The sequence below is a fragment of the Melanotaenia boesemani genome, chromosome 6 (assembly GCF_017639745.1).
Source record: "Melanotaenia boesemani isolate fMelBoe1 chromosome 6, fMelBoe1.pri, whole genome shotgun sequence".
Taxonomy (NCBI): Eukaryota; Metazoa; Chordata; class Actinopteri; order Atheriniformes; family Melanotaeniidae; genus Melanotaenia; species Melanotaenia boesemani.
This window is the reverse complement of record NC_055687.1, coordinates 31977836-31993037: the sequence shown is the minus strand read 5'-3', so window position 1 is coordinate 31993037 and position 15202 is coordinate 31977836. Positions and strand designations below refer to the sequence as shown.

At 40.5% G+C, this 15202-nt stretch overlaps 1 protein-coding gene across 3 annotated transcripts in view; it reads right to left on the bottom strand.

The window, feature by feature from the left end:
• Positions 1-15202, bottom strand: part of zfpm2a (zinc finger protein, FOG family member 2a) — a 113070-nt gene that overhangs the window by 29233 nt on the left and 68635 nt on the right. For 2 of the 3 annotated variants that reach the window (XM_041988389.1, XM_041988391.1), the window contains one exon: positions 13427-13538. In XM_041988389.1, coding sequence (XP_041844323.1) covers positions 13427-13538 — 112 coding nt within the window. The remainder of the gene's footprint in view (positions 1-13426; positions 13539-15202) is intronic. The other variant, XM_041988390.1, reaches the window with a different exon arrangement.

Sequence of the window (15202 nt, the reverse complement as noted above, 5' to 3'; positions counted from 1 at the left end):
CTACAGGAGAAGGACTGCATGGCTTATTGTCTTCATATATTTATCTCCAACACCTCATTACTTTTTCATGCAGTTACAAGAAATAAGTGGAATAAATTTACTTACTACAGCTTGTGTTCAAAAAGCATGACCTCTCCCAAATAGAACAAGGGAGGAGGAGGAGGTGAGTTGGGGTATCACAAGTCTTAATTTAGAATGTCATTATGCTGTTTTGGTCCAGCAGAGATGTTTTTGTTGTCATTTTACTTTTGTTGACAACTTGTCTCATCAGGATGTTACTGACTGAAACGCTGTGACATGAGTTTTACATTTCAGAATTGCCAAGTCTTTCATGTAAAGAGACTTCGTCTCCGCTGACAACACTCTTATTGACAGGTAAAGCCCCTGAGATTAGACGTGGTGGTCTAATTAGTATCTCCCTCCACTCTCATGTTTACACACCTGAAGTAGAGGAAGGTGATCAAGAAAAATCCAGGCGACACAAGCAGTATTCAGATCTTTTACTCCACTAATAGTACAGATACTACGTCATGGAAAGACTTTTACAAGAGACAGGGCTGCAGTTGTTTAAGAAACAAAAGTATTAAAAAAAATTTTAAATGATTTTCTAATCTAGTTGGAATCAATTAAACAAAAATGGCTTCACGGGGTGCATGCAGTTTACTATACAGCACACATAGTATATGTGTTGTTTATACTGTAATAAAATGACTTGCATCAGCAGCATTTTTATAAGATATGTTGGTTGATATTTGTTCTTTTGATGATGCGGATGAAGATGTTCAAAGGCCAAGGCAAATAGAGTCCACACTCATCAAATTTACTTTGACGTAAATGAACATGTTTTGACTCTAAAGGCTGTTACGTACTTCACAAGAACTAAGAAATTTGTTTTCTGTCCCCAGACTGCGAGAAAAGAAGGTCATTTTTAATGTAATCCTTCATGTACTGTTTTACAGTTTCTGAGGATTTGCAAGCTCGTTGACTTCCTGTTGTACTGTGTTTATCCAATATAATGTTAAAGTTACCTCATATAATTAGTGTGCTATCTGAGTGATCATAGTCTGAGGTGAAGAGGGAATTTTGAGTAGCTAATGTAACTATTATACATCTGCCTCTGTCAAAGTTTAACCTTATTAAGAGTTGCTACTCCTTTTTGCCTAGAATTATAACAATAGCCAGTATATTTTCAATTTAAGTCTTTAAGCATTGACACAGATTGATGTATTGTTACACCCCAAATAAAAACCTTAAAACTCAACTAACCTAGTTATCTAAAGGTAGGAAATTCACCAATGGATCTGCAGCAAGTTCTTCTAAAGTTTCCCTCTTGTTCCTGCTTAGTTTCACTCTGTTATGTACGCAAAGTAACAGAGGATTGATTTAATAAAGAAGTGTAATAATGAAATCAAAATTTAAGTCTCTCACATGTGTTGAGCACTTAAAGAGATGTTTTTAGTTTCATTTCACCATACAAGCCAACCCTGAAGAGAGGGAGCGGACGATGATGGATGTGGTGGCCATGCAACTGTAGAAAGAAGTCGGTGGGTAGGCTTGCTTAATTCTTGACATGAAATATTACCTGCGGCACTCGACAGAGCAGACCTGCTTGGATGGCGACAGAGATAGCATCCATCCCTTCAGTATAAGAAACAAACAAACAAACAAAAGCTCCAAGACCCCTGACCCAACAAAGGAAGTACAACTGATAAGTTAGTAGCAATTTCTTCCTCTTCTCCTGCTCCTCTCGCTTTTCTTTGAAAAGCATTTCTCTGCCTTTGGCCCCAGTTTCACCTTGCTACGCCTGTGCCCTTCTATTAAAGGTGGTAATGGCTGCCAACTTCCCTCAGGCCTTCTTTTTAATATTTGTCACTCATGAAAGAAAGAGAGAGGGGGGAGGGATTGGGAGATGATAAATCTTACTTTTGCCAGCTAAGGGCTTCTATCTCCCAAACAGAATAAAATCCAGTCCAAAACACTGCTGTGCGCATTAGGAAGCTGTGGGTTTAAGCCTTGTCCGCCATGATCAAACCAGGATTTATGAAGCATCATAACTCCCGACAACATCCAGCGGCTTATTAATTTTATATATTTCTGTCCATTCCCTGATATTCCCAGCCTTGACAGTCACTCAAGATAAGCCAAAAGCGTTCTGACAGGATGGAGTGTGTATATATTTTTCACTGTTCCGCCGCTCCCCTCCAGTAGAATAGCTTTAGTAGAAACCTTGAGGCTGCTGTGCTGTGATTTGTCTCTGGTTTTTGTCTTCTCTTGCATCCTTCCCATTTGTAAGGGTCCTTAAATCAGCCTTGCACTCTGCTGAGCCATGAGAACAGGCCAGACACAGACGAGGGGGGGAAGAAGTAAGGAGGATTTGTGTGTGTGTTCATGTATGTCTCAATGTATGTTTATGCACACTAACACAAGGAGGAAGGAGGGTGAGGAGGAGGAAGAGGAGGAGGCGACTGGCTCCACCAGAGTATCGCACATGTGGTTGAATTTTAATCAAAACACTCACTAATCACCATTTACAGGCAGTCTATATAAAGGCCTGTTCTCCGATATGAGGGGGCAACATGCTGATAGGGTTTAATTTAACTAGAGTCTGGGTCGGAGGCTTGATTTAATGTGGCCCACAGGAAAACTGAGCAGGAGGAAGAGAGACGGAAATGGTAGCTCTTTATGCAATGATCACATAAGTTCACATCAATAAAACCCAAACCCATTACCAGAAACACTACATGAAAGAGGAGGGGCCCCGAGTGAGTGCAGGCGGCTCCTCAGCAGACTGTAACGACAGCACCGGCTTTCTCTTTCTCTCTCCTTGCTGCTGCTTCACTCTTCTGAAAAAATGATGCAGAAGAAGCACAACAGGATCCTGACAGACTGAGTCAAGATAACTCTTTTACCCTCCTGAACCCTGATTTGGACTTAATTTCCTCCCAACGTGTCCTGAATTTAGAAAGTAGATTCTTTTTTGGTTTGTTGGAAAAAAAAATTTAGGCTTTATGTTAATAAAATCAATTCACCAGGATTTCCTTGAAGTATTCTGGTCTTTTTTGTTTCTCTTCTCCCCTCCTCCAAGCAGGTCTTGGTAGTTTTATCTCTGTACTGTCATCAAATGCTTGCTCAAAATAAATCTGTAATTCCTTATAGCATCATATGGTCTTTACTTAACATATAAAGTGCCCTGAGATGACATATGCTGTGATTTGACGCTATATAACTTAGATTTCCTTGGACGTAAAGGGATGCTACATTCACACACCTCACCCCAGACAGAGGGGTCTGAAAGAAACTTTTTTTTTGAAGAAAGAGCCCCCATAAAGTCTCTAAGGAAACTCTAAACCTTTTTTGGCTTTGTACCTGTTACAGCCATCCTCTTATTACTCTTCTGCTTGCACTCTTGACCACCGAGCTAACTAGCCACAGCGGCTATCACACTAAGACCCTATAGGATGCGCTAGCCAGCTACAGCCCCACTGACTGGAGCACACAGCACTAAGGAGGCAAGCAGGATGTAATCTCCAGGAGCTGTTGATACAGGGAAACACACAGGTTTTGGGTCAAAAGGATTAAAATGGTGGAGGTGCTGGTTGTATGAAGGAGAGGGGATGGGAAATATAGGCGGGAGCAGCGGGCGAGCCACCCCATAACACAGAGGAGTGGGGAGATTACAGGGAAAATGGTGCAAGGGGGATTCCTGTGAGGAGAAGGGAAGCAGTGACTCCAAATGGCATTGGAACACAGCATTAGTAGCCGCCATTCAACAGTATGCAGGCTTAGCAAGCTCAGGGCAACAGGAGAGGTGGCCATGTTGATGCTGGCTTTCTATACTGTAGGTGACAGGTGTGAGGAAGACAGGAGGGCAAAAAATTGAGCTGAAAACTTACTATTACCAAGAAAAGACTTTGTTGTGATTCTCTCATCTCTCTGTCACTGTGACTGTCTAAATATTTTCAGCGCCAGAAAGAAAACCACCAAATCTTTAAACAAAGAGGGCAGAGAATACCGGGTGATACTGCACAAGGCGACTTTGACTGAGCCCTTCATGCCTATGCAAACTTCACAAGGTTTGTTCCATCAACAAAACATGTCAATCACCTCTCTGCAAAAAACGGGAGAGATATGAGACTGAAACCTATCTCGCTCAGACCCAAATACTGTACTCACAGCCCACATTTCACTGTGTGTGAGAGCTGGGTTCAAAAAATCCTACATCAGTTATTTTTTCTCCTCTTTTTTTTCAATCCAGCTATCCAAGGGCTCAGATTCCAGTTACATTTCACATTGAATAGACTTGTGTTTCCAGTAGTCTAGCCCTCTTCTAGTATGCTGGCTAGTGGAGCGATGACAGATTGGTTTCCACTCACTGCACGAGGGAGCACAATGGAGTGGCTTTGACAGAGTTAAGAGAAACAGTGCATCAATGCCCCCCCTCTCCACCCCACCCCATCTCTCTTCTTTCTGATATACACACAGACACACACATTTTTCCCTCCTCTCTCTCTCTCTCTCTCTCTCTCTCCTTTTCTTCTTTCTCTTTCTCCCTCTCTTTCTTCCCTGGGGCTTAGAGAATGGATGGCCCTGTCTGACCTGGACGACACTGATGTCTAGTGCTCTACACTACTGTACCTACAGCACGCCTGTCTGCTCGTCTCTTTCTCTCACACACATATACACTCGCAAAGAACAGAGGCACCCATCTCTGTCACCCAGCGCCGACAGGCAGAGGTCAGCAGAGCTCAGCCACTAAAGCAACCCGGAGGAGATTGGGTTTGGCTTGTGATCAGTAAATTTTACTGTCAGGTGAGGACAAGGCTTCAGCGTGGTGGCATTAAATATGTACGCTAATACGCTAATTTTATAAAGTTCAAGTAATATATCACAAGAAAATGTAACTAAAAGGACTTGTGATTTTTTAATGATTTGGGCTCTATCATACAGTTTCAGTATCTGTGATGAACAATATACCTCACATTTGATGTCTGTTGCCACTGCAGATTGCCTTTGTGTATCATAGTGTGGTTTATAAGCACTTAGGTAAAAAGTCAGAGGTCAAGTGGAAGATGCATGTAAGGAGACTAACATTTCCATCTAAGTATACATCTTTCTAGCTAACCTGAAGTGTAGTGAGTTCTGTCATCATGCACAGTTGGTTGTTGCTATCATAACACACAATTTGAGGGCTTTGTATGTATGTTTAATATATAGCCATCTACTGAAAGAGAGGTTCTGCATTTTCCCTAGTCAGGTCAATGGAAAAAAATGTGGTAAAAGCTACTATGGTAGGTACACACTTGTCTTTTAGAGGCTCACGTACACCATAATTCTTAAAGCAGCACTACTGAAATTTGCTCCCCCTTCTAACAAAAGCTAATTCAGCATCTATTTTGCATCCTGTCTCTTCTCTGTGCTCTTTCCAGCAAGTCAAAGTCAGTCTGATGTTGACTTTTTCTCCATCCCTTTCTTTCTTTTTCTTTTCCTCGCTTTCTCCAATCATGTCTTTTTGTATTTCTTGGATGACTGTAGATAACACAGATTAAAAAATAAATAAAACAAAACAGGTTAACAGATTAAACAGCATTAGATCGGATTAAAAACTGGGACATAACAGCCAACCTTATATTTTTAATTTCATGGTTTCTTTGTTCAATCAAAACAGTCAGTGCGATTATATCCCGGTGCTGGTGTGCCAGTTTCTGGGTTCTTTGACCTAAAAAATTGGCCCTCTGAACTATGCCTGATAATCAAAAAAAAACCTGATAACAGCTTTTTCCTAAGGATTGTTCCCAAGTTTACCAAGTACAACCTCTCCATAATGCTGCTATCACACCTGCACAGCTCATTGCTGAACCTGCCTCATGCATCCCAGCGTCCTTACCCATGTCATTGGACTTTTCTAGGGCTTGCTAAGATTGCTAAGATTCCTTGACCAGATTGCGAGATAAAATGACCCACAGATAAGATACTCTTACTAAAGGTGGCTTGCAGTTGTGTTCCTCTGCTTGCTGCAATGTGAAAAGAAAACTGATATCACCCTGATATGGGGCTCTAAAGACTAAAAGCCGTGTGCATTTTTTTCCCACGCAGGTGGATGTACAATCAATAAAATGGATTAGCTGCAAAGGTATGTATAAAGGTTATCGCCTAGCTCTCTGGTATGAACACAGGCGACCCTGCAAAACAATTTTGTAATATCTTGAACTATTTCCTCAGAGAAAATCTGATTATGTTTTGCCCAACCTAAAAATTGATTTGCAGGGGTATACATTATCAAGGGAAAAATGGCTCCTGCAATGCTGGGTCCTATAACTTGAATGGATTTTTTTTTATTTTTAACTCTATTCCCTACAATCACAGTATCACTGTTACAGCCAGTGTTGTATGCTCTTCTTTTAAGGAGGCATCAGTGTTTGTATTTGGCTGTCATGTCCTTTCCTCTTCTTTTCTTGGTATGATCACCTGCTCTCTCTTGCTTTCTCGGTACATCAGTTTCACTTGTTTAGCTCCACTCGCTGCAGTCCTGCATCAACCCTCAGAGGAACTTTAACCATGCGGTTTTCCATCACACTGACTGACGATCTAAAAAACCCTCCACCTCAGTGGTTCCTCTATCTTTGTCCCTCCATCTCTCTCTCTCTCTCTCACTCTCTCGCACTCCTTCTCTCTCACAGACACACACATGTGCACACACAGTGACCCTCCTCAAGTCTGATGAAATAGCCCCTCTTCCAAAAAAAGCAAAGAAAAAAAAAGAAGCTGTGGATGTGCAGAAAGGCCCCTCTCTCCAGCTCTCAGCTTTTGTCTCTGATTATCCCTGCACACACACAGACTTCATCTCAACCTGCTCCTGGATCTTATATTCATGTGTGTGTGTGTGTGTGAGAGAGAGACTCTGACCAATGGCATCCAACAGCAGAGCTTTATCCTGAAGCACATTGACAATGCTTTTCACACCTACTTACCACAGCAGAGATGGGGGCGGTAGGCTGGATCATGCCCAGGCCTAAAAGCAGGCTAAGGGCTTTTAGAAGACACACACACTCACACACACACACACACACACGCTGAATGGACTCTTTAATTACTGATTCAAGATCCTGCAGTAGATTAAAAAGAAGTCGCAGAGGCTTATTTTTTCATATCCGCAGAATTTTTCAATGAATATAAAATGGTCATTGATTATGCTGTTAAGGGAGGAAAGTTAAGAAGTGAAATATAAAGTACATATAATCACTTTGACTCGCAGTGATTAATGTAATAAAATGTGATCCCCCCCAGTAGTATTGAACACATGCAATACTGGGGAAGACATGCCTAAATATTAAGAAGAAGCTCCTTAAAAGCCACTTATCCAGCTCTGTGTGCAAAGACATGTGAAACTTGTGCAGATAACTCATAAAAGATTGACCAGCTAAAGGAGAGCACACAATTATGGATTGAAAAATGAGGAAAAAAAAAAAACAGAACACAGCTGATTGCATGTGTCTTCCCTCCCGGTTACATTATCAGTCCTTCTGCATGATCAATACCAAAGCATTTCTTTTCATTGATTATACAATTACACAGAAGTTAAATCTGTGTCATGCCCTCATGTAGAAGGAACAAGTGATGTAGCCAGTGGTGGAGCTTGAAAGAAGAAAAAAGCTTCCTCTTCACTCACAATTTCTTCTTTTTTTTCTTGTAAACGTGGTGCTTAAAGTGAGCTCAGTATAGTCCAGGTAATTCACTCTGATGATTATAATGCCATGAGGGTGCAATACATCACTCTTATTAGCCACACTGGAGCACAATGGTATCATAATTAATGGTCGCAGCAGGATTGAACACTGCCCTGACATGGAAAAGTGGGCCTACTTAAGCTCTACAAGGCATTTAAATATGCAGAGTGAATGGCACAACCCAAACCCTCCTGCTCTAAGGACAGCCCACGCTCATTAGCCCGACACCCTCTGTGGCATTGATACAAGGACGACTGGCTATACTCTACGGTGGGCACACACAACACAAATCCCAAGCACATACTCCTAAAAAAAAAAAAAGAGTGCAGCGAACAGTGCTGCAAAATGTAAAAAACTGGCTGTGCATGAAAAGAAAAGTCGTGTCCCTCATCAGTGCCCATCACATCTTTAACATTTCCCCCTTGCATTATAGTTTTTGTCTCAAACACTGAAAGCAGATAGACATATATGTGTCAGCAGCCAATGTGCATGATTTCTGTAATAGGGTTTGGTTTGTATGCTGGAGTGTGTGCTTGCAGTGGATGTGGGTGTGAGGCAGAGTGTGGTGTCTGGTGCATGTGCTATACTGTCTAGCACAACGATGCAGGAGAACAATGCACATAAAAGGCTGACGGAGGAAGAGTCTGGAGCTGACGTCTTTTACACGGCTCTGAATGGAGCAGCAGAAAAGTGCCTCTGTATGTATATGTGTGTGTGCATGTAGTTTATATGCTTATGTGTGGGACAAAAAAAAGCAGAAAACGCCCCTTTGAATATTTAGACTGAAGCAAGGGGAAAATAATATGCGCGAATAAATGTTCCCATCTTGGTCATGTGTTCATGAATGCCTCTTGGATGCATGTGTGGGATGGCTAAGTCCTCTCAGATTACTGGATGATTTGGATTTTCTGTCCTTAACCTACTACACACTCTCCTCCTCTTTGTAACTTCTTTTATAATCACTATTGTGGAAGCTCAGCTACTCAACGACTGCCAAATGCCTAAACCAGCAGCTCCTCTCCACCCGGCTCACTCCAGCCTGACCGTACCAAGTTATCACGTAGCTCAGTGCAATCAATTATTGTTGCAGTGGAATCATTAATAATTTCCTAATGAAAACGATTCTGTTGATCTCTGTTGTCTTTTAATTAAACATAATTAGTCGGCTGCTCGGAGCTGTGGTGGGAACTCCTTTAGGGTAAAATTTTGTTTTAATACACTGATAATGAAATTTTTACATTTTGTCACTTGTTTAGTTATTATTCAGTCACACTATTTCGCTATGTTCCCAGATAACAGATAATAACCCTCGCACCTCCTATTCGCCGCAGTCATTTTTAAAAGAAGAGGGTTGAAATGAACAATTAAATTTTGAACTGTAAGAGTCTCCTCCTCGCACCGTTTCATGCTGCATGTTGCCTTGGGAGCAGTGCAGGAAGAAGTGCATCTTTGTGCTTTTATTGCTCATTGAAAGGCAAAATAATAATAATAATGATAAATAAATTAAAAAATAAATAAAAGCAAATAATAAAAATAATAACACCTGCATCTGTCTGCGCAGGTCAAGGTGATTCACTGTATGTCTCAGAGGTCTGCAGCTGCAGATCAGTGGAAAGAGCAAATGAAGGCATAAAAAAATCTGATAGTGAGGACTTACAGGATATGAAATAATACAAAGACACAGAGAGTTAGCTAATTCTGTACTGTTCGGGTTTATGTAAAACGGCCTAGTTACATTGGTCAATTTCTGCACGAACAATGGGCTCAGTTGCTCTGGAGACTTATTGGACATGCTGTATCTGAATGTGGTCTGGCTTAAGAGGCTTACAGTTGAAAAGTTTAGGTGACCTCTGAATAATGCCCCATAATGTGGTCACACTGAATGTGTATAGTTTCAATGAGCTCAGATATCAGGTAACAATAGGGTAAGCGCAATGAAGGCTCATAGAATGAATTGAGTCATGTATTGTATTTTAGCCCTTAAAATGTCCTTTTTTGTAAAAAAAAAAACAAAAAAAAACTCAGCTCTGATCTGAATGTGCTTGTTTTCAATGGTGTATCCTGCATGAAGGCAAGAGGTTTCATTAAAAGGGATGATGGTATACTGAATTCAAATTTAATATTAACAATAAGAAAAATTTGATTATTTTTCTTTAATGAAGCTGTTCTAACAACATATTATTCTAAACTGAAAATTCCTCCAATCAGGCAGGTTTGCAGCTTGGAACGGTCTCCACCTCTAACATATCCAGCTAGCAGATGTTTGATGAAAAAAAAAATTAAATAAAAAATCAAAATGTGCTGGAATTTGTTTCCTGTATTAAATCTTTCCTACTTCCTAGCTGCATTGTTTATCACTGTGCTGTTTATCTGTGGAGAAAATTCTCCACTGGTTCCTCTCTCCATCTTGCTGTCTGTCACTCTCTCCCTCTCGCCGGTGTTACTGTAACATATAATTACTCTGCAGACTTGCTGCCTGTTTCTATAACTTCAGCGCTTCAAAGAGACTGTCGGAGTGTAGAGGGAAGCATTGTGGGAGTTCCAGGTGGATTTCTCGATAATGAGTTAGCGCGGTAGTAGAGCTGAGAGTTTTAGTAATGGCTGGCTGCTAAGGCTCTTCCTGGGAGTTTAATGTAAAACAAACAGGGCCATGCTGACAGCCTGGGAAAAACAGATATTGCACTTTTCTTACTTCCACTTCAGGGCTCTTGCTTCCTCTCACTGTAAGAAAGGGAATTCTAAGAATAATTTATATTCATGAAACAGCTCTGTGAATCCCAATTTGAGACATTTAAATGACTCAGACATTACTCATGGTCTTTAACTTCCTTGTTTCTTTTTCTTTAATGCTAATATTTTTATTTTCATGTGAGGAAAAAGAAGAACACCTAAAGAATAGTTTTTTTTAACTATAAAAGAATTAAATTTAACCTACTTTAATTAAAAAGAAAATCTGATGACCAAGAGCATCCTGTGTATTACCTATCACCGCCCATCACTGCTTGTTACACAATCTACTGCATGTACAAGACATCCATGAAAATTCCTTTTTTAAACCCTGTCTTCCATACAAAAACAGGATTTTCCAACTTCCTGACAAGTTTCAGGGATAGAGGATGAGCAGAAATCACAGGACAGAACGCCCATCACTCAGCTTCAGCCACTCAAACCAATCACCATTCCTTTCTTAGAGATACTCCCCCATAGATTCATACTGGCAAGCATCCAAAGTGAACTGCTACTATCTTTGCAGGCAGCCTTAAAGAAAGCCGAGACCACTGAAACGTGAGCCAAAACATATTCCTCAGGCATACTGTGCATTGAGATACTCACTGTTTTCCATAAATAACGCATCTTAGGGAGCAATGAAGCGGCCAACAGAGGGGAAACAGCAGCGGGGTGAAGATATAAACAATCTGGGCCTCTGCTTTTTCGAGGTAGGAAGTAAGTTCCTGTTGGACTTTCCAAGAAGCTTTTTTCCCTTGACTTGATCCATGCCACTCCAGATACGACCACAATTCCAGCACAACTTCAAAACTCCAGCAAAGAGCCCAAATTCAATATTGAATGTGACAAAGATTTGACAGTTTCGGCACGCTGGCACTCAATTTCAATGTCACCTCCAGAGGGTGCACAGACTTGTAGATTGGAATATTTTAAAGAAGCCGATGAAGAAGAATGAGTGGCATAAATCAGCCTGGATGCAAGAGTCACACGGCTGGACGGCATCAAACGCTTCAACCACTTTCTGAACTTACTCCCAAGTCCATGTGCAAAAAAAAAAAAGAAAAAAAAAAAAAAAAAGAAGAAGTAGCCAGGAGCAAAATGTGGAACAATTTTTTTTGCAAGAGAAAAACCAAAAGGAAGGGACACCAAACCAATTTATCCAACGCACTTTGGCAAAGTTTCTAGAAAGCTTTTTGAGTCAAGTATGGAATTACACATCTGAAATTTCTTATATATTTTGGTGTCATAATAACATTTAAACCTTTATATTGTGATTTAGTATAAACTTCTTCATCGTTTGCAAGTTGAAGAGGTGAATTATGATAAAAACATGCTAAAGATAGAATAAAAATGAAAAAAAGTGTATTAATGCTGCCAAATTTTAGATTTAGCAATTGTCTCCCAGCTTCTTTGAAATGACGAGAGATATTTAACTTCTGCTCTGAGATTTAAATTAATTCATCCCATTCAACATTTCCTCCATTATCATTTATTATCAGTTGGCAAGCATGAACTGATTCTTGTGGAGGATTTAGAGTAATGAACTCACAGCGTACAACACACAACAATTCTCACAAGGGGTCGTCTGGAGATGTTATTGTGTTTAATTTAATAAGGTCAAGCCAGAAGTGACAAACAAAGGAGCTGCCAGCACCACCCAGCTGAGGTGATGACGTTGGCCTGCCTGCGCCCTACGTGATGCTATCTCCTGGATACGAATATGAAGAGTGGCAGAGGAAATTTGCTTGACTTAAAAAAGAAAAAAAGTGAAAAAAATCCTGTTATTGGCCTCTTTTTTGTTTCATACAGTCAGTCTCTGTGCAAAAAGATTAGAAGATTTTAAAGAAGTGCATAATCTTCTTTAACAGCTTATCAAAACTTTAATGATTTGGTGATAAAGAGCACAAAGTTAAGTAGCCGGTTAAGAGGATAACTCCCCAGTGCAGTCTAGTGATTAGTAGATGAGAATTGGGAGACCGAAAATCCGGGTTGCAAATCCCACTCCTGCCACTTATTCACTTTGAGGGAGAAGAAGCTCCATTTCAGCTTTGGGGGTATTGTCACGGGGTAATCATTTTTGAAAAGTGATAAATGGATCCCTCTTCACCCTTTGGAATCCGAAAAAAACACAACTTTATTTACGTATTTATTTTGCTCTGTCTCTTTGGTTAACGCCCGTCAAGACCCAATTACAGCTGCGAGGACCCTGGTGCTTTCATGGGACCGTGGTGTCATTGCTATATGCAGTTCATGCATCTTCCCAAATAAACTGAAATCTCCACTGATCTGCAATGGGAGATTTTAATGAGGGTTTTGCTCCACAGAATGCTCCAGACTGAGGAATTTATCTTTATGACTGTGGGTCATCAAAGTTTTTGTGCCTTTCGCGTCACTTTAAACAAAAAACAACATGGATTTTCTGAGCGATGCTGGTATTTTCCCCACACATATATTCATGTAAATCCTCCTCCAGTGGGAGTAACATGAATACCACTGATGTGCTAAAGCTATATGACTGAATTTTAGCTGAGTTAGTGAGAGAGCAAATGAAGTAAAATGGCAAACCCATCTCCTCTTATGCTTTCCTTGCTATCTATCCTGAGATAGGGATTCACTTAGTTTAATAAAGGGGAAAAAAGAACATTAATTACCTTGTGAAATCTAAAGACTATTAACTTTGTGTGTCAAGTGGTGTTTCTCAGTTCCTAATCAGTTTTAGTGATATAAATTACCCCTTGGATGAGAAAAACTGATATGGCGTGAGGGAGTGTGCATGCATGTGTCCTTGTAAGTGTGTAGATGCAAATATTAGTGAATGTCTGTGACTTTGAGAAGTGAGAAGAGTGAGAAAGAAAAGTAGAAAACAGTAAAAGAAAGTGGAAAGACAGGAAGTGTGAGGCAGGAGAGGAGTGGATGGAGGATTGTGGCGTTGTGCGCTGAGCAGAGATAACAGGATGCTGGAGCTGCTTGCTTACCTTTGCTGTACACCACACAGTTGTTTTTGTTGTCTTCTGCTCCCTGCCAAGTCACATCCAGCAGCCACCTGGGGCCGGCGCTCAGCACCACCGGGACCGTGTTCTTCGTCTTCTGGTCGAGGACAGATAACAAACACTAATCATCTGCTTATTTTGGTGATTAAAGAAATATTAATAACCACTGAGTTACTCGCTTTCACGTCTCTAAATGGCCATAAAGAGACAATTTCAGAAACTAAACAGCATGCAGCTCAAGCCCAGCACAGTACCAGTTGTTATGCATTGTTGAGAAGATTTTAAAAATTAGTTTTGTTTTTTCTGTGTATGTGTATGACGGCCTACAGACAAAGGCTCCCAGTGGCGGTTGGAGTGAAGACAAATGGGTTCAAGAGCCTGCATTGTATCAGAAAAGAGGAACTGAACTCAGTCATCCAGCATCTGATTGTGCAGATTACAAGGAATACCCCAGGTGTCCAGTAATTGTAAAAAAAACCTAAAGAAAATAAATAGGATGGTGAGTTTCACAGAGAAGGAAGTGAGTGTTCTGCAGTGAACTTTGGGCACATTGTGCCTCACTATCACCAGGATCTCACTATTTCCTGAAACAAGCGGGGAAGAATTTAAAGAATCAGTATCCATTTCAAAGGGCGATTGAGGTTAGAGTTTTTATAATATGCCGGAAAATTATTCTGAATGTGTAAGGTCATTTTTCTTCTAGGTCAGAGGTCAAATGTGGAGTTTTATTCTTCTTCTGAAAGAAAAAAAAGATAAATAAATGAATAAAAAAAGGGAGATAGAGAGAAACAGCCTCTGCAACAGATTCGCGTGGTGAAGCCACCAGATTTGCTTTGTTTATCCACAGATGAGTTTTATTTTTTTGTTCTTTTTTATTTTTGGTGTCTTTTTTATATATATCATTATAAAATGGTGTGTTGGTGGTGTTGTGGTGTGTGGGAGGAGGGATTTGAGGATGGGGGTGGTTGATAGTCATATCTTAGGCAGCTGTGTACAGTAGTGTATTACTCAAAGCCACAGTGTCAGTATTTCCAGGCCATTCCTTTTGAACCATGTAGCCCCACCTCCCCCACCCTTTATTAGGATGTTACAGAAATAGTTTAGCCAAGAGAAAATGGGTTGGGTTCACAATCTTGACATTTCATTTCTTTTTTTTTTTTTTTTTTCCCATATGAGGCAGCCAGGGACAGGACACTGTCCATCTGCCTAATGCAACAGAAAAATACCAGCCCTCTCCTGCACTTTTCACTTACTTCTCCCCCGCAAAAGGCAACAACCTTCAAGGATAAATGCAAATGTCATTTGAGCATGTTAAAGGTCTGAATTGGCACAGATATGCACAAGAGATGAGCGCTGTGCTCCGGCAGTGTGCCTGCATGCCCCCTCCTCCTCCTACTCCTCCACCCACCCAAGTCTCTTTCCATGAACTCTATCTAGCTGAAGGCTGGAGGACAGATTTTATATATATTTATATAAATATTTCTGAAAGCGCATTATTTACAAATAGCAAACACTTTTCAGAGAGCTGATAGGAATCTCTTCTGTAGGCAAAATGAAGAAAACTAATTCACAGACTATTTAAAGACAGATTTCTAAACAGTGTCTCTTTATATGTTACTCTACATGTTGGCAACCTACAACGCCAAACTGATTAAACACAGACAGTAAATTGCATCTGTTGATATTCTTATTCCTTCTTCTGGCATCTTCTTATCCGATGCTGGCAGCAGATGAGAAAGAGAGAGGACCTCTGTAATTTAA